Raw genomic sequence first — 18,834 nt, 5'->3', positions numbered from 1 at the left:
CCAGCATCACTTTCTGTTGGTTAATGTCTCTGCTAGAAGTCATGGTCAGAACGGTTCATTTGAGTTAGTGCCAGCCCAGTTTTCTCCAGCAAACCCATGAGGGCAACATTAGGGTATTGAGAAAGCATTATACTGATTTGGCATCTGACCAACAGACCATAGCAAGGATCCATCTGCACAGCGGTTGGAAAAGCTAATGGAGCATGCTGCACAAATAGAGGCCTTAATGAACCAGTTTCATGGGAAGAGGTCCACTCCACACTAGAGTAGCTAGGGCAGCTGGCATGGATGATATTCATGCCAAATTCATAAAAGCTGCTCAAAATGAGACGTAGGGGAATTGCGTTAATGGTCTTGGCAAACAGTAGCAAGTGCCAAAGACTCACCTTGAAGTTCTCCTTCTGAAGTTGCTGAAGCAGTTTCGGTCAGCACACATCACTTTTGATCGAACGTTATGGGCTGAAATTTTATGGGTAGGCCCAAGGTTCCACCACTGGGACCAGAAGCGGGTGCTGCTACTGCGTGCAAATTGATCCCCCAATGGAACGCAATCTTGCATTGGCTAGCCAATTAACTTTCAGGTGTCGCTGCTGGAGCTGTTGGCACCATATTTAAAGGGCTTGCAGCGCTCGGAAGATATCTGGTGCCCCTGACTGGAGTCATTGCCCCGAAAGGAGCCATTACTCTGACTGGAGTCAATACCTTGACTGGAGCCATTACTCTGACTGGAGCCATTACCCTGATGGGAGCCATTACCCTGACTGGAGCCATTAATCTGACTGGAGCCATTACTCTGACTGGAGCCATTACCCTGACTGGAGCCATTACCCTGATGGGAGCCAATACCTTGACTGGAGCCATTACTCTGACTGGAGCCATTACTCTGACTGGAGCCATTACCCTGACTGGAGCCATTACCCTGACTGGAGCCATTCCCCTGACTGGAGCCAATACCTTGACTGGAGCCATTACTCTGACTGGAGCCATTACTCTGACTGGAGCCATTACCCTGACGGGAGCCATTGCCCTGACTGGAGCCATTAATCTGACTGGAGCCATTACTCTGACTGGAGCCATTACCCTGACTGGAGCCAATACCCTGACTGGAGCCATTACTCTGACTGGAGCCATTACTCTGACTGGAGCCATTACCCTGACGGGAGCCATTGCCCTGACTGGAGCCATTAATCTGACTGGAGCCATTGCCCTGACTGGAGCCATTACCCTGATGGGAGCCATTGCCCTGACTGGAGCCATTAATCTGACTGGAGCCATTACTCTGACTGGAGCCATTACCCTGACTGGAGCCATTCCCCTGACTGGAGCCAATACCTTGACTGGAGCCATTACTCTGACTGGAGCCATTAATCTGACTGGAGCCATTACTCTGACTGGAGCCATTACCCTGACTGGAGCCATTCCCCTGACTGGAGCCATTACCCTGACTGGAGCCATTGCCCTGACTGGAGCCAACACTCTGACTGGAGCCATTACCCTGACTGGAGCCATTGCCCTGACTGGAGCCATTGCCCTGACTGGAGCCATTACTCTGACTGGAGCCATTACCCTGACTGGAGCCATTCCCCTGACTGGAGCCATTACCCTGACTGGAGCCATTGCCCTGACTGGAGCCAACACTCTGACTGGAGCCATTACCCTGACTGGAGCCATTGCCCTGACTGGAGCCATTGCTCTGACTGGAGCCATTACCCTGATGGGAGCCATTGCCCTGACTGGAGCCATTAATCTGACTGGAGCCATTACCCTGACTGGAGCCATTACCCTGACTGGAGCCAATACCTTGACTGGAGCCATTACTCTGACTGGAGCCATTAATCTGACTGGAGCCATTACCCTGACTGGAGCCATTACCCTGACTGGAGCCATTACCTTGACTGGAGCCATTACTCTGACTGGAGCCATTAATCTGACTGGAGCCATTACCCTGACTGGAGCCATTGCCCTGACTGGAGCCAACACTCTGACTGGAGCCATTACCCTGACTGGAGCCATTGCCCTGACTGGAGCCATTGCTCTGACTGGAGCCATTCCCCTGACTGGAGCCATTCCCCTGACTGGAGCCATTGCCCTGATGGGAGCCATTGCCCTGACTGGAGCCATTACCCTGACTGGAGCCATTCCCCTGACTGGAGCCAATACCTTGACTGGAGCCATTACTCTGACTGGAGCCATTACTCTGACTGGAGCCATTGCCCTGACTGGAGCCATTAATCTGACTGGAGCCATTACCCTGACGGGAGCCATTGCCCTGACTGGAGCCATTACCCTGACTGGAGCCATTGCCCTGACTGGAGCCATTAATCTGACTGGAGCCATTACTCTGACTGGAGCCATTACTCTGACTGGAGCCATTAATCTGACTGGAGCCATTACCCTGACGGGAGCCATTGCCCTGACTGGAGCCATTAATCTGACTGGAGCCATTACTCTGACTGGAGCCATTACCCTGACTGGAGCCATTACCCTGACTGGAGCCATTGCCCTGACTGGAGCCATTACCCTGACTGGAGCCATTGCCCTGACTGGAGCCATTGCTCTGACTGGAGCCATTCCCCTGACTGGAGCCATTCCCCTGACTGGAGCCATTCCCCTGACTGGAGCCATTGCCCTGACTGGAGCCAACACTCTGACTGGAGCCATGACCCTGACTGGAGCCATTGCCCTGACTGGAGCCATTGCTCTGACTGGAGCCAACACTCTGACTGGAGCCATTACCCTGACTGGAGCCATTGCCCTGACTGGAGCCATTACCCTGACTGGAGCCATTCCCCTGACTGGAGCCAACACTCTGACTGGAGCCATTACCCTGACTGGAGCCATTGCCCTGACTGGAGCCATTGCTCTGACTGGAGCCATTACCCTGACTGGAGCCAACACTCTGACTGGAGCCATGACCCTGACTGGAGCCATTGCTCTGACTGGAGCCATTACCCTGACTGGAGCCATTCCCCTGACTGGAGCCAACACTCTGACTGGAGCCATTACCCTGACTGGAGCCATTGCCCTGACTGGAGCCATTGCTCTGACTGGAGCCATTACCCTGACTGGAGCCATTCCCCTGACTGGAGCCATTACTCTGACTGGAGCCAACACTCTGACTGGAGCCATTACCCTGACTGGAGCCATTCCCCTGACTGGAGCCATTACTCTGACTGGAGCCATTACCCTGACTGGAGCCATTGCCCTGACTGGAGCCATTGCCCTGACTGGAGCCATTGCTCTGACTGGAGCCATTACTCTGACTGGAGCCATGACCCAGAAAGGAGCCATTACTCTGACTGGCGCCATTAATCTGACTGGAGCCATTACTCTGAAAGGCGCCATTACTCTGAAAGGAGCCATTACTCTGACTGGAGCCATTACCCTGACTGGAGCCATTACTCTGAATGGAACCATTGCCCTGAAAGGAGCCATTACCCTGACTGGAGCCATTACCCTGACTGGAGCCATTACTCTGACTGGAGCCATTACCCTGACTGGAGCCATTACTCTGACTGGAGCCATTACTCTGAATGGAGCCATTACCCTGACTGGAGGCATTACTCTGAATGGAGCCATTGCCCTGAAAGGAGCCATTACCCTGACTGGAGCCATTACTCTGACTGGAGCTATTATGCTGACTGGAGCCATTACTCTGACTGGAGCCATTACTCTGACTGGAGCCATTAACCTGACTGGAGCCATTACTCTGACTGGAGCCATTGCCCTGACTGGAGCCATTACTCTGACTGGAGCCATTGCCCTGACTGGAGCCATTACTCTGACTGGAGCCATTACTCTGACAGGAGCCATTAACCTGACTGGAGCCATTGTCCTGAAAGGAGCCATTACCCTGACTGGAGCCATTACTCTGACTGGAGCCATTACTCTGAAAGGAGCCATTAACCTGACTGGAGCCATTACTCTGACTGGAGCCATTACTCTGACAGGAGCCATTAACCTGACTGGAGCCATTACTCTGACTGGAGCCATTGCCCTGACAGGAGCCATTAACCTGACTGGAGCCATTACTCTGACTGGAGCCATTACTCTGAAAGGAGCCATTAACCTGACTGGAGCCATTACTCTGACTGGAGCCATTACTCTGAAAGGAGCCATTAACCTGACTGGAGCCATTACTCTGACTGGAGCCATTACCCTGACTGGAGCCATTGCCCTGAAAGGAGCCATTAACCTGACTGGAGCCATTACTCTGACTGGAGCCATTACCCTGACTGGAGCCATTGCCATGAAAGGAGCCATTACCCTGACTGGAGTCATTACGCTGACTGGAGACATTGCCCTGACTGGAGCCACTGGCCTGACTGGAGCCACTGCCCTGACTGGAGCCACTGCCCTGACTGGAGCCACTGGCCTGACTGGAGTCACTGCCCTGACTGGAGCCACAGGCCTGACTGGAGCCACTGCCCTGACTGGAGCCACTGCCCTGACTGGAGCCACAGGCCTGACTGGAGCCACTGCCCTGACTGGACCCACTGCCCTGACTGGGGCCACAGGCTTGACGGGAGCCACAGGCCTGACAGGAGCCACTGCCCTCACTGGAGCCACAGGCCTGACTGGAGCCACTGCCCTGACTGGAGCCACAGGCCTGACTGGAGCCACTGTACTGACTGGAGCGACTGCCCTGATGGGAGCGACAGGCCTGACGGGAGCCACTGCTCTGATGGGAGTCACTGCTCTGACTGGAGCCACAGGCCTGACTAGAGACACGGCCCTGACTGGAGCCACATGCCTGACTGGAGCCGCAGGCTCACTGGAGCCACAGGCCTGACTGGAGCCACTGCCCTGACTGGAGCCGCATGCCTGACTGGAGCCACAGGCCTGACTGGAGCCACTGCCCTGATGGGAGCCACTGCTCTGACGGGAGCCACTGCTCTGACGGGAGTCACTGCCATGACTGAAGCCACTGACCTGACTGGAACCACAGGCCTGACGGGAGTCACTGCCCTGACTGGAGCCAATGCCCTGACTGGAGCCACTGCCTTGACTGGAGCCACTGCCCTGACTGGATCCACAGGCTTGACTGGAGGCACTGGCCTGACTGGAGCCACTGCCCTGACTGGAGCCACTGCCCTGACTGGAGCCACAGGCCTGACTGGAGCCACTGCCCTGACTGGACCCACTGCCCTGACTGGGGCCACAGGCTTGACGGGAGCCACAGGCCTGACAGGAGCCACTGCCCTCACTGGAGCCACAGGCCTGACTGGAGCCACTGCCCTGACTGGAGCCACAGGCCTGACTGGAGCCACTGTACTGACTGGAGCGACTGCCCTGATGGGAGCGACAGGCCTGACGGGAGCCACTGCTCTGATGGGAGTCACTGCTCTGACTGGAGCCACAGGCCTGACTAGAGACACGGCCCTGACTGGAGCCACATGCCTGACTGGAGCCGCAGGCTCACTGGAGCCACAGGCCTGACTGGAGCCACTGCCCTGATGGGAGCCACTGCTCTGACGGGAGCCACTGCTCTGACGGGAGTCACTGCCATGACTGAAGCCACTGACCTGACTGGAACCACAGGCCTGACGGGAGTCACTGCCCTGACCGGAGCCAATGCCCTGACTGGAGCCACTGCCTTGACTGGAGCCACTGCCCTGACTGGATCCACAGGCTTGACTGGAGGCACTGGCCTGACTGGAGCCACTGCCCTGACTGGAGCCACAGGCTTGACTGGAGCCACAATCCTGACTGGAGCCACAATCCTGACTGGAGCCACAGGCTTGACTGGAGCCACTGCCCTGATGGGAGCCACAGGTCTGACGGGAGCCACTGCCCTGACTGGAGCCACAGGCCTGACTGGAGCCACAGGCCTGACTGGAGCCACTGCCCTGACTGCAGCCACAGGCCTGACTGGAGCCACTGCCCTGATGGGAGCCACAGGCCTGACGGGAGTCACTGCCCTGACTGGAGCCACAGGCCTGACGGGAGTCACTGCCCTGACTGGAGCCACAGGCCTGACTGGAGCCACAGGCTTGACTGGAGCCACTGCCCTGACTGGAGCCACGGGCGTGATGGGAGCCACTGCCCTGATGGGAGCCACAGGCCTGACGCGAGCCACTGCCCTGACTGGAGCCACTGCCTTGACTGGAGCCACTGCCCTGACTGGAGCCACTACCTTGACTGGAGCCACTGCTCTGACTGGAGCCATTGCCCTGAAAGGAGCCACTGCCCTGACTGGAGCCACTGGCCTGATGGGAGCCACTGCCCTGATGGGAGCCACAGGCCTGACGCGAGCCACTGCCCTGACGGGAGTCACTGCCCTGACTGAAGCCACAGGCCTGACTGGAGCCACTGCCCTGACTGGAGTCACAGGCCTGACTGGAGCCACTGCCCTGACTGAAGCCACAGGCCTGACTGGAGCCACTGCCCTGACTGGAGCCACGGGCGTGACTGGAGCCACTGCCCTGACTGGAGCCACTGCCTTGACTGGAGTCACTTCCCTGACTGGAGCCACTGCCTTGACTGGAGCCACTGCCTTGACTGGAGCCACAGTCCTGACTGGAGTCACTGCACTGACTGGAGTCACTTCCCTGACTGGAGCCACTGCCTTGACTGGAGCCACAGTCCTGACTGGAGCCACAGTCCTGACTGGAGCCACTGCCCTGACTGGAGCCACTGCCTTGACTGGAGCCACAGTCCTGACTGGAGCCACTGCCTTGACTGGAGCCACTGACCTGACTGGAGCCACTGCCTTGACTGGAGCCACTACCCTGACTGGAGCCACTGACCTGACTGGAGCCACTGCCCTGACAGGAGCCACAGGCTTGACTGGAGCCACTGCCTTGACTGGAGCCACTGACCTGACTGGAGCCACTGACCTGACTGGAGCCACAGGCCTGACGGGAGTCACTGCCCTGACTGGAGCCACTGCCCTTACTGGAGCCACTGCCTTGACTGGACCCACTGCCCTGACTGGAGCCACAGGCTTGACTGGAGCCACTGCCCTGACTGGAGCCACAGGCTTGACTGGAGCCACCGTCCTGACAGGAGCCACCGCCCTGACTGGAGCCACAGGCCTGACTGGAGCCACTGCCCTGACTGGAGCCACAGGCCTGACTGGAGCCACTGCCCTGACTGGAGCCACAGGCTTGATTGGAGCCACAGGCCTGACTGGAGCCACTGCCCTGACTGGAGCCAGAGGCTTGACTGGACCCACTGCCCTGACTGTAGCCACAGGCTTGACTGGAGCCACAGGCCTGACTGGAGTCACTGCCCTGACTGGAGCCACAGGCCTGACTGGAGCCACGGTCCTGACTGGAGCCACAGGCTTGACTGGAGCCACTGCCCTGACTGGAGCCACAGGCCTGACTGGAGCCACTGCCCTGATGGGAGCCACAGGCCTGACGGGAGTCACTGCCCTGACTGGAGCCACAGGCCTGATGGGAGTCACTGCCCTGACTGGAGTCACTGCCCTGACTGGAGCCACTGCCCTGACTGGACCCACTGCCTTGACTGGAGCCACAGGCCTGACGGGAGCCACTGCCCTGACTGGAGCCATAGGCCTGACTGGAGCCACAGGCTTGACTGGAGCCACAGCCCTGATGGGAGCCACAGGCCTGATGGGAGTCACTGCCCTGACTGGACCCACTGCCCTGACTGTAGCCACTGCCCTGACTGGATCCACAGGCTTGACTGGAGCCACTGGCCTGACTGGAGCCACAGGCTTGACTGGAGCCACCGTCCTGTCTGGAGCCACTGCACTGACTGGAGCCACAGGCCTGACTGGAGCCACTGCCCTGACTGGAGCCACAGGCCTGACTGGAGCCACTGCCCTGACTGGAGCCACAGGCTTGACTGGACCCAGTGCCCTGACTGGATCCACAGGCTTGACTGGAGCCACCGTCCTGACAGGAGCCACTGCCCTGACTGGAGCCACTGCCCTGACTGGAGTCACAGGCCTGGCTGGAGCCACTGCCCTGACTGGAGTCACAGGCTTGATTGGAGCCACAGGCCTGACTGGAGCCACTGCCCTGACTGGAGCCACAGGCTTGACTGGAGCCACAGGCCTGACTGGAGCCACAGGCATGACTGGAGCCACGGTCCTGACTGGAGCCACAGGCCTGACTGGAGCCACTGCCCTGACTGGAGCCACAGGCTTGACTGGACCCACTGCCCTGACTGGAGCCACAGGCTTGACTGGAGCCACAGGCCTGACTGGAGCCACTGCCCTGACTGGAGCCACAGGCCTGACTGGAGCCACGGTCCTGACTGGAGCCACAGGCTTGACTGGAGCCACTGCCCTGACTGGAGCCACAGGCCTGACTGGAGCCACTGCCCTGATGGGAGCCACAGGCCTGACGGGAGTCACTGCCCTGACTGGAGCCACTGCCCTGACTGGAGTCACTGCCCTGACTGGAGCCACTGCCCTGACTGGAGCCACAGGCCTGACTGGAGTCACTGACCTGACTGGAGCCACTGCCTTGACTGGAGCCACAGGCTTGACTGGAGCCACTGCCTTGACGGGAGCCACTGCCCTGACTGGAGCCACAGGCCTGACTGGAGTCACTGCCCTGACTGGAGCCATAGGCCTGACTGGAGTCACTGCCCTGACTGGAGCCACAGGCCTGACTGGAGTCACTGCCCTGACTGGACCCACTGCCCTGACTGGAGCCACAGGCCTGACTGGAGCCACTGCCCTGACTGGAGCCACTGCCCTGACTGGACCAACTGCCTGACTGGAGCCACAGTCCTGACTGGAGCCACTGCCCTGACTGGAGCCACAGGCTTGACTGGAGCCACTGCCCTGACTGGAGCCACAGTCCTGACTGGAGCAACAGCCTTGACTGGAGCCACTGCCTTCACGGGAGCCACTGCCCTGACTGGAGCCACAGGCCTGACTGGAGCCACTGCCCTGATGGGAGCCACAGGCCTGACGGGAGTCACTGCCCTGACTGGAGCCACAGGCCTGATGGGAGTCACTGCCCTGACTGGAGTCACAGGCCTGAATGGAGCCACTGCCCTGACTGGACCCACTGCCTTGACTGGAGCCACAGGCCTGACGGGAGCCACTGCCCTGACTGGAGCCATAGGCCTGACTGGAGCCACAGGCTTGACTGGAGCCACAGCCCTGATGGGAGCCACAGGCCTGATGGGAGTCACTGCCCTGACTGGACCCACTGCCCTGACTGTAGCCACTGCCCTGACTGGATCCACAGGCTTGACTGGAGCCACTGGCCTGACTGGAGCCACAGGCTTGACTGGAGCCACCGTCCTGTCTGGAGCCACTGCACTGACTGGAGCCACAGGCCTGACTGGAGCCACTGCCATGACTGGAGCCACAGGCCTGACTGGAGCCACTGCCCTGACTGGAGCCACAGGCTTGACTGGACCCAGTGCCCTGACTAGATCCACAGGCTTGACTGGAGCCACCGTCCTGACAGGAGCCACTGCCCTGACTGGAGCCACTGCCCTGACTGGAGTCACAGGCCTGACTGGAGCCACTGCCCTGACTGGAGTCACAGGCTTGATTGGAGCCACAGGCCTGACTGGAGCCACTGCCCTGACTGGAGCCACAGGCTTGACTGGAGCCACAGGCCTGACTGGAGCCACAGGCATGACTGGAGCCACGGTCCTGACTGGAGCCACAGGCCTGACTGGAGCCACTGCCCTGACTGGAGCCACAGGCTTGACTGGACCCACTGCCCTGACTGGAGCCACAGGCTTGACTGGAGCCACAGGCCTGACTGGAGCCACTGCCCTGACTGGAGCCACAGGCCTGACTGGAGCCACGGTCCTGACTGGAGCCACAGGCTTGACTGGAGCCACTGCCCTGACTGGAGCCACAGGCCTGACTGGAGCCACTGCCCTGATGGGAGCCACAGGCCTGACGGGAGTCACTGCCCTGACTGGAGCCACTGCCCTGACTGGAGTCACTGCCCTGACTGGAGCCACTGCCCTGACTGGAGCCACTGCCCTGACTGGAGCCACAGGCCTGACTGGAGTCACTGACCTGACTGGAGCCACTGCCCTGACTGGAGCCACTGCCCTGACTGGAGTCACAGGCCTGACTGGAGCCACTGCCCTGACTGGAGTCACAGGCTTGATTGGAGCCACAGGCCTGACTGGAGCCACTGCCCTGACTGGAGCCACAGGCTTGACTGGAGCCACAGGCCTGACTGGAGCCACAGGCATGACTGGAGCCACGGTCCTGACTGGAGCCACAGGCCTGACTGGAGCCACTGCCCTGACTGGAGCCACAGGCTTGACTGGACCCACTGCCCTGACTGGAGCCACAGGCTTGACTGGAGCCACAGGCCTGACTGGAGCCACTGCCCTGACTGGAGCCACAGGCCTGACTGGAGCCACGGTCCTGACTGGAGCCACAGGCTTGACTGGAGCCACTGCCCTGACTGGAGCCACAGGCCTGACTGGAGCCACTGCCCTGATGGGAGCCACAGGCCTGACGGGAGTCACTGCCCTGACTGGAGCCACTGCCCTGACTGGAGTCACTGCCCTGACTGGAGCCACTGCCCTGACTGGAGCCACTGCCCTGACTGGAGCCACAGGCCTGACTGGAGTCACTGACCTGACTGGAGCCACTGCCTTGACTGGAGCCACAGGCTTGACTGGAGCCACTGCCTTGACGGGAGCCACTGCCCTGACTGGAGCCACAGGCCTGACTGGAGTCACTGCCCTGACTGGAGCCATAGGCCTGACTGGAGTCACTGCCCTGACTGGAGCCACAGGCCTGACTGGAGTCACTGCCCTGACTGGACCCACTGCCTTGACTGGAGCCACAGGCCTGACTGGAGCCACTGCCCTGACTGGAGCCACTGCCCTGACTGGACCAACTGCCTTGACTGGAGCCACAGGCCTGACTGGAGCCACTGCCCTGACTGGAGCCACAGTCCTGACTGGAGCCACTGCCCTGACTGGAGCCACAGGCTTGACTGGAGCCACTGCCCTGACTGGAGCCACAGTCCTGACTGGAGCAACAGCCTTGACTGGAGCCACTGCCTTCACGGGAGCCACTGCCCTGACTGGACCAACTGCCTTGACTGGAGCCACGATCCTGACGGGAGCCACTGCCTTGACTGGAGCCACTGCCCTGACTGGAGCCACAGTCCTGACTGGAGCCACTGCCCTGACTGGAGCCACTGCTTTGACTGGAGCCACTGCCCTGACTGGAGCCACAGGCCTGACTGGAGCCACTGCCCTGACTGGAGCCACAGGCTTGATTGGAGCCACAGGCCTGACTGGAGCCACTGCCCTGACTGGAGCCAGAGGCTTGACTGGACCCACTGCCCTGACTGGAGCCACAGGCTTGACTGGAGCCACAGGCCTGACTGGAGTCACTGCCCTGACTGGAGCCACAGGCCTGACTGGAGCCACGGTCCTGACTGGAGCCACAGGCTTGACTGGAGCCACTGCCCTGACTGGAGCCACAGGCCTGACTGGAGCCACTGCCCTGATGGGAGCCACAGGCCTGACGGGAGTCACTGCCCTGACTGGAGCCACAGGCCTGATGGGAGTCACTGCCCTGACTGGAGTCACAGGCCTGACGGGAGCCACTGCCCTGACTGGAGCCATAGGCCTGACTGGAGCCACAGGCTTGACTGGAGCCACAGCTCTGATGGGAGCCACAGGCCTGATGGGAGTCACTGCCCTGACTGGACCCACTGCCCTGACTGTAGCCACTGCCCTGACTGGAGCCACTGCCCTGACTGGAGCCACAGGCCTGACTGGAGTCACTGCCCTGACTGGAGCCACTGCCTTGACTGGAGCCACAGGCTTGACTGGAGCCACTGCCTTGACGGGAGCCACTGCCCTGACTGGAGCCACAGGCCTGACTGGAGTCACTGCCCTGACTGGAGCCACAGGCCTGACTGGAGTCACTGCCCTGACTGGAGCCACAGGCCTGACTGGAGTCACTGCCCTGACTGGACCCACTGCCTTGACTGGAGCCACAGGCCTGACTGGAGCCACTGCCCTGACTGGAGCCACTGCCCCGACTGGACCAACTGCCTTGACTGGAGCCACAGGCCTGACTGGAGCCACTGCCCTGACTGGAGCCACAGTCCTGACTGGAGCCACTGCCCTGACTGGAGCCACAGGCTTGACTGGAGCCACTGCCCTGACTGGAGCCACTGCCTTCACGGGAGCCACTGCCCTGACTGGACCAACTGCCTTGACTGGAGCCACGGTCCTGACGGGAGCCACTGCCTTGACTGGAGCCACTGCCCTGACTGGAGCCACAGTCCTGACTGTAGCAACAGCCTTGACTGGAGCCACTGCCTTCACGGGAGCCACTGCCCTGACTGGACCAACTGCCTTGACTGGAGCCACGGTCCTGACGGGAGCCACTGCCTTGACTGGAGCCACTGCCCTGACTGGAGCCACAGTCCTGACTGTAGCCACTGCCCTGACTGGAGCCACTGCTTTGACTGGAGCCACTGCCCTGACTGGAGCCACAGGCCTGACTGGAGCCACTGCCCTGACTGGAGCCACTGCTTTGACTGGAGCCACTGCCCTGACTGGAGCCACAGGCTTGACTGGAGCAACAGCCTTGACTGGAGCCACTGCCTTCACGGGAGCCACTGCCCTGACTGGAGCCACAGTCCTGACGGGAGCCACTGCTTTGACTGGAGCCACTTCCCTGACTGGAGCCACTGCCTTGACTGGAGCCACTGCCTTGACTGGAGCCGCTGCCCTAATGGGAGTCACTGCCCTGACTGGAGTCACTGCCCTGACTGGAGCCACTGCCCTAACTGGAGCCACTGGCCTGACTGGAGCCACTGCACTGATGGGAGTCACTGCTCTGACTGGAGCCACTGGCCTGACTGGAGCCACTGCCCTTACTGGAGCCACTGCCCTGATGGGAGTCACTGCTCTGACTGGAGCCACAGGCCTGACTGGAGCCACTGCCCTGACTGGAGCCACTTGCCTGACTGGAGCCTCGGCCCTAACTGGATCCACTTGCCTGACTGGAGCCACTGCCCTGACTGGAGCCACAGTCCTGACTGGAGCCACTGGCCTGACTGGAGCCACAGTCCTGACTGGAGCCACTGCCCTGACGGGAGTCACTGCTCTGACTGGAGCCACTGGCCTGACTGGAGCCATTGCCCTTACTGGAGCCACTGGCCTGACTGGAGCCACTGCCCTGATGGATGTCACTGCTCTGACTGAAGCCACTGCCCTACCTGGAGCCACTGCCCTAACTGGAGCCACTGCCCTGACTGGAGCCACACCCACACGCAAGCTGATTTTGGTGGCACGTGTTCAGAAATGCAAAACCTTTTGATCTATCTGTCCTCTCACACAGGTCAACAATAAGAACAGTGAGCTGCCATGTCCACCTCTAAGGAGGAGGAGGAGACCTCAGAAGGTGCATTGTCACATCATTCCCGTGCATCTTCCACCAATGCATATACTCTCACATTGGTGGGTATCCATTCACGCTTAGATTCGGGGTCACAACCAGGTGAGAGCACCACAAATGCGCCTGAGCAGCTGTCGGAGATTGTGACAGCTGAGGCCATTGACATTGGAAGAGTGAGTGAGGTCTGGATGATGTGAGCCTGAAGCTGATGATGTGCCTCTGGAGTCACCAGTATTGCCGCAGATGCTGGACATTCTGTGTGAGGTGCGTGAAGATCTGGCAGAGATTCCAGACAGTATGCACACCCTGGCTTGGTCAAGAAAAGAGTCCATCCAGGCCACGAGTGCTGCCACTTCCCTCTTATCTGTCTGCGTAGCCTCCTCTGTCAAGAGTTTGGTGACTCTCCTGGAGAGCCACATCCAGCAGTCCAGTCAGTGGATGCCGGAGATGCACACAGACCTGCAGGCCATTGCCTTGTCCATGAGATTTACTAGTCTGATTCCTGATTTACTAGGCTGATTCCTGGGATGGCAGGATTGACATATGAGGAGAGATTGGGTCGACTAGGCCTATATTCACTAGAGTTTAGAAGAATGAGAGGGGATCTCATAGAAACCTATAAAATTCTAACAGGACTAGGCAGGCTAGATACAGGGAGGATGTTCCCGATGGCTGGGGAGTCCAAAACCAGGGGTCATAGTCTCAGGATACGGGGTATGCCATTTAGAACCGAGATTAGGAGAAATTTCTTCACGGAGGGTGTGAACCTGTGGAATTCTCTACCGCAGAAGGCAGTGGAGGCCAAGTCATTAAATATATTCAAGAAGGAGATCGATATATTTCTTAATGCCAAAGGGATCAGGGGGTATGGGGAGAAAGCGGGAACAGGGTACTGAATTAGATGATCAGCCACGATCTATTTTGAATAGCGGAGCAGGCCCAAAGGGCCGAATGGCCTACTCCTCCTATTTTCTATGTTTCTATGAGTTCTGTGCAGCAGTAGCAAGGCAAGAGGGGAGAACAAGGTGCCTGGATTGTCCATCGAGTCCCTGGACTGCTCAGGTGAGCAAGGAGGTATAAGTGTGCCTTGTGAGGGAGGAGAAGCAGTAGCCTTCCACATCTGGGGGTTCCTCTCAGAACACTCCTAGTGTGAACAGAGGCTCCTCAGCCCCTCTGCCAGTAACACCAGTACCTCAAGTTTCTGCAACAACTGAGGAATCTCCTGCACCTGTGCAGGAGGCCCCAGAATGCTGGGGCCCTCCAGGCCTCAGACAACCAGAGGACGGCTGCCAAGGTCATCCCAAGCCATGGGGTAGCAGGGTCAGCAGCCTGTCTCCACCTCAGCTGGATGCACCATGTAAGAGCACTCATAGGAGAAATAAGAAAACCCATTAGATGTACTTGGGGTTCACAGGCAAATACAATGTTAAGGAAATACTGCTTATGTCTGTTTATGTTTTCAATAAAGATGTACTGCATTATGTCAACATCTCTTTCCATTACTGATGGCCCTCTGGAACCTCAGGAATACCTGGGCTCGCCCTAAGGGCTGTGTGGATGTCACTTTGCCCATGCTGAAGATCAAGGTGTCACTGTACACAAGATTCTTTTAACTGAGGTGAACGACAACAGTGCAGGATGAAGGTGGATCAGTATTTGATTGGAAGTATGAGGTAGCAAGGCTCATCTAAAATGTGTCCCGAGCCTTCCTAGCGCCTATGTCATTACGCCTTTCATGTGCTCCCTGGTGTCTTTCAGGATGCAGCAGCTGGTCAACAGCTTCCTCATCATCCTCCTTGTCTGAGGCGGCATCGCGCTCCACTATATCCTCATTGTTCAGGGCCTCCACCCTCTGTATCATTAAGTTGCGCAGCATGCAGGATGCCAGCATGATACGTGAGATGCTCACTGGGGCATATTGAAGCTCACGACTGGATCGATCCAGGCATCTAAATTTCATCTTCAGGAGACCTAAAGCCTGGCCGATAGTGGCTCGGGTTGCTGCATGGCAGGTTGTGTTTCTCCTCTGCTTCTGTCCTTGGTTCCTCACAGCAGTCAGTCGCCATCTCTTTAGTGGGTAGCCATTGTCACCAAAAATTCAACCTTGAAGGCACTCAGGGGGAGTGAAAAGCTCAAGCATCTGGGAGTGCCTGAGTATGTAGACGTCGTGGCTGTTTCCAGGGTATGATGCACCCACCTGCAGGATCCGTTGGTGGTGGTCACAGACTGGTTGGACGTTAAGGGAATGGAAGCCCTTTCTGTTAATGAAGGCTGATGGCTGGCCTGTGGGAGCCTTGACGGCCACATGCATGCAGTTGATGACACCCTGCACCTGAGGGAATCCAGCAAAGGCCCCGAATCCTATGGCTCTCTCAGACTGACTGTCTGGATCAGTGCGATAATGTATGTATTGACTGGCCCTCTTGAAGAGAGCATCAGTCACTATCTTGATGCAATGATGTACTGCTGATTGGGAGATGCCACACATCTCTCCAGTGGCTCCCTGGAAAGAACCGAAGGCCTAGAAGTTAATGGCCATAGTGAACTTCACCGCCACTGGCATCGGATGACCACCAACATCATTGGGGTTCAGGTCATCTGTCACCAATGGCACAAAGGTTTGTGACAGTCTCTCGGGAGAGGCACAAGCTTTGGCGACACTGCCGCTCCGACAGTTGGAGGTAGCTCATACTCTGTCTGTAGACCTTTGCTACAGCATACCTAGTTTTTCTCGCTGCAGCCTGCTCATGGTCCCCCCTGCAGCCTTCTCCCACTTTCACCCCTCCCCCGCCCCGAGGCTGCCTCTGTAGGTGGTCATGCAGTTGCTGCTGTCTCACTGCTTGTGGCTGCAGCTCTCTGTCTCTCTCAGGTGCTCTACCTCACAAGAGGACCCACCTCCTGAGTGCACGATGCCCAAGGCCATTGGGCACTCCCGATCTCAAGGGCCTCTCTCCCAGATGCAACCACCACACTCCAGCCCCTCTCACTCCCCTTTCAATCCACCTCAGTGCCAGTAGCCAGATGGCAGCATACCCCCAAAGCCATGGCACCTGAACACCCTTGCAACGAAATGCAATGGCCGCACTGCTCTAGCCTTCCTGTCAAGTCGGGCTGCCTCACCCAATGGCTGAATGAAGCCTTAAACTGACCTACCTCCTTTTTGCCACCTTCATACACCTGCTGGGGCTCTGACACCAAGTGTCTGTGCATTTTGCATCTCTTGGTTTATTGGCACTTTAAGTGCCTTAATTATCTTTTTGTCAGATCTGCATGCCCTTTCGTATTGTCCCTCAATATGTCCCTCGTAAAATCTGGAACTAATGTGATGACATCGGAACTCTTTTGTCCCCACCCCACGCAATATTATGCGCCCCACTCCCGGGCCTCTGAGGCTATCCTCAAAGGGCCTGGAAAACCCCAGCCTTGGATTCTATCCACAAGAAGGTGGGGAGGGCTGGGGGAGGGGGGGTGGTCCCAGGGAGACTGAAAACTATGAAGGAATCTCACAGGCTGTTAACTGATGCTTTGGGTTTTTCGTACTGTATGCATCTGCTGCTCTAAAGGCCTGCAAAGTAATCAAATGAACAGGCAGAATTTCACTCTCCTGAGGAACGTGCAGTACAGGTTGTGAGATTACAAAGCATTGTAAGGCTTGGGACATTTTTCACAGTTTTTCAGAAGGCTTTTATCCCATGCATCTTGTGGCCCACATGAAGCCGTGGGGGTGTATGGTCGATTTTATTCATGAGGTGTGTTCCAGCTCCAAGATCCATGTAAAGGTGGGTAAGGGCCTAAGTGAACATAATTCCCCTGAAAGAGAGTGAGGAAAGATTGTCCACTGTCACCAAACTTCATGTCTTCATCTATGATTGGCTTGATGCCATCATAAGAGATAGATTTGGAATGTCCGTTATTAACATTTCTGAAAGTATTGTGGCATTTCTTTTCATAGCCGACATTGTGTTGGTGGCAGATGCACTTAGCACTTATTGTGCTCCTAAACAATTGCAAACCAATGGGATGCGGTGGAGGATTTCCTTAAGTGCTCTACTATGGCTTTTCATAGCCCAAAAGGCATTCAAAATTTTAATTGGAAGATACAAGGGCCATCCATTCAAATTGAACCAAGGAGTTAAGGTGAATACCGATGCCAATTTGGATACAGACCTACTGGACTGCACTGGCAAAGGACATTTTGCTCTTTAACAACTAAATACCAATATAGGTTACGCTTGTGGTGTCTACAACCTATGACCAAACAATTGTCTTCACGTCTCAGGTCTCCTAGGATATAATAGTCCATGCATGGGATCTAGGATCAAGTGAGATGGATCTGCGGCAAAAAGGGCAAGAGTCTGCAGGAAAGAACGGATCTAGCCTATTCTGAGTTGTTGCTAAAGTGGGCATCACATTCACAGTGTGAATATTTCTTTGCCAAAGCTTCTTGTCCCATTAAATACTGGAGTTGAATTTGCATCATGTAGGTCCACTGTCGCGCATTCAAAGCCAAACCCAAAAGCAGAATGGTAGTTAGGCAGCTGCATTAAAATAGCAGAGACAGATGTGCTGAAAATCATTCTGAGTCTCCTGCCTGATTTTGGACCTCCTGTTCCCCCCTCCCCCCCCACCCCCAACCACTATGACCATCAGCTTCCAACATAACTCAAAGTTAATATTGGGGCCATGGTGATAGTTTCTTGTGTAAGTCAGATATACCAACTATTGGATTAGCCAATTTGATGATTTATCTGAAAGAAAACTCAATGAATGGTAACCACACAGAGATGCAGCATAGCAGCATTTTTTAATCAGATAAAATTCTTAAAGACAATGTAAATTGACATATGACTACAGATTAGCTTTTTATTTATTCATTTAGGGGATGGGGGTGTGGGGGGTCGGCGTTGTGGGTGTCGCTGGCAAAGGCCAGCATTTGTTGCCCATGCCTAATTGCCGTTGAGAATGTGGTGGTGAGCCACATTCTTGAACCACTACAGCCCATGTGGTATAAATAATCTCACAGTGCTGTTAGGGAGGGAGTTCCAGGATTTTGACCCAGCGGCAATGAAGGAACGATGATATAGTTTCAAATCAGGATGATGTGTGAGTTAAAGGGGAACTTGCAGGTGGTGGGGTTCCCATTCATCTGCTGCCCTTGTTCTTCTAGGTGGTATAGGTCACAGCTTTGGAAGGTGCTGTTGAAGGAACCTTGACGAGCTCTGAAGAAAGGTGACAGACCTGAAACTTTAATTCTGTTTCTCTCTCCACGGATGCTGCCAGACCTGCTGAGTATTTCCAGCACTTTGTTTTTTTCTATAGATGGTACAGACAGCTGCCACTGTGCGCTGGTGGTGGAGGGAGCGAATGTTTAACATGTTGTTGGAATAGCTGATTTAGGGATCAAAACAAAAATTTGATTTCATATAAACCAGGCTGTATACAGCCAGATTGATCTTTCTTCTTTTGGGCCTCCTTATCTCGAGAGACAATGGATA

The 18,834-nt window shown here is 56.8% G+C and overlaps 4 protein-coding genes across 4 annotated transcripts; 3 read left to right on the top strand and 1 right to left on the bottom strand.

Annotated features, from left to right (window-relative positions):
- Nucleotides 1–577: 577 nt before the first annotated feature.
- LOC137380863 (sericin-2-like) lies at nucleotides 578–1,671 on the bottom strand. Its single transcript, XM_068053271.1, has 2 exons — nucleotides 1,657–1,671; nucleotides 578–1,567 (listed from the first exon to the last, which is right to left on the bottom strand). The coding sequence occupies exons 1-2, from the start codon at nucleotides 1,669–1,671 to the stop codon at nucleotides 578–580; spliced, it is 1,005 nt and encodes a 334-aa protein (XP_067909372.1).
- A 43-nt stretch (nucleotides 1,672–1,714) lies between these two features.
- On the top strand, nucleotides 1,715–4,792 carry LOC137380862 (putative per-hexamer repeat protein 5). Its single transcript, XM_068053270.1, has one exon. It carries the CDS (start codon nucleotides 1,715–1,717, stop codon nucleotides 4,790–4,792), a length of 3,078 nt encoding a protein of 1,025 aa, XP_067909371.1.
- A 664-nt stretch (nucleotides 4,793–5,456) lies between these two features.
- Nucleotides 5,457–8,319, top strand: LOC137380861 (uncharacterized). Its single transcript, XM_068053269.1, has 2 exons — nucleotides 5,457–8,198; nucleotides 8,314–8,319. Exons 1-2 carry the CDS (start codon nucleotides 5,457–5,459, stop codon nucleotides 8,317–8,319), a joined length of 2,748 nt encoding a protein of 915 aa, XP_067909370.1.
- Nucleotides 8,320–10,150: 1,831 nt separating this feature from the next.
- Nucleotides 10,151–13,261, top strand: LOC137380859 (uncharacterized). The gene is made up of 3 exons (XM_068053268.1): nucleotides 10,151–10,274; nucleotides 11,373–11,696; nucleotides 11,805–13,261. Exons 1-3 carry the CDS (start codon nucleotides 10,151–10,153, stop codon nucleotides 13,259–13,261), a joined length of 1,905 nt encoding a protein of 634 aa, XP_067909369.1.
- The last annotated feature ends 5,573 nt before the right edge of the window (nucleotides 13,262–18,834 follow it).

Source organism: Heterodontus francisci, chromosome 20, assembly GCF_036365525.1.
Source record: "Heterodontus francisci isolate sHetFra1 chromosome 20, sHetFra1.hap1, whole genome shotgun sequence".
NCBI lineage: Eukaryota > Metazoa > Chordata > Chondrichthyes > Heterodontiformes > Heterodontidae > Heterodontus > Heterodontus francisci.
The sequence above is the reverse complement of the archived record's forward strand: the minus strand, read 5'-3'. Positions and strand labels throughout refer to the sequence as shown.

Coding starts and splice junctions, on each gene's coding strand:
- LOC137380862 (XM_068053270.1), top strand. CDS start 1,715: ATGGGAGCCATTGCCCTGACTGGAGCCATTAATCTGACTGGAGCCATT.
- LOC137380861 (XM_068053269.1), top strand. CDS start 5,457: ATGGGAGCCACTGCTCTGACGGGAGCCACTGCTCTGACGGGAGTCACT.
- LOC137380859 (XM_068053268.1), top strand. CDS start 10,151: ATGACTGGAGCCACGGTCCTGACTGGAGCCACAGGCCTGACTGGAGCC. Junction 10,275..11,372: donor AGGCTTGACTGGAGCCACAG/GCCTGACTGGAG, acceptor CTGGAGCCACAG/GCTTGACTGGAGCCACTGCC. Junction 11,697..11,804: donor TGCCCTGACTGGAGCCACAG/GCCTGACTGGAG, acceptor CTGGAGCCACAG/GCCTGACTGGAGTCACTGCC.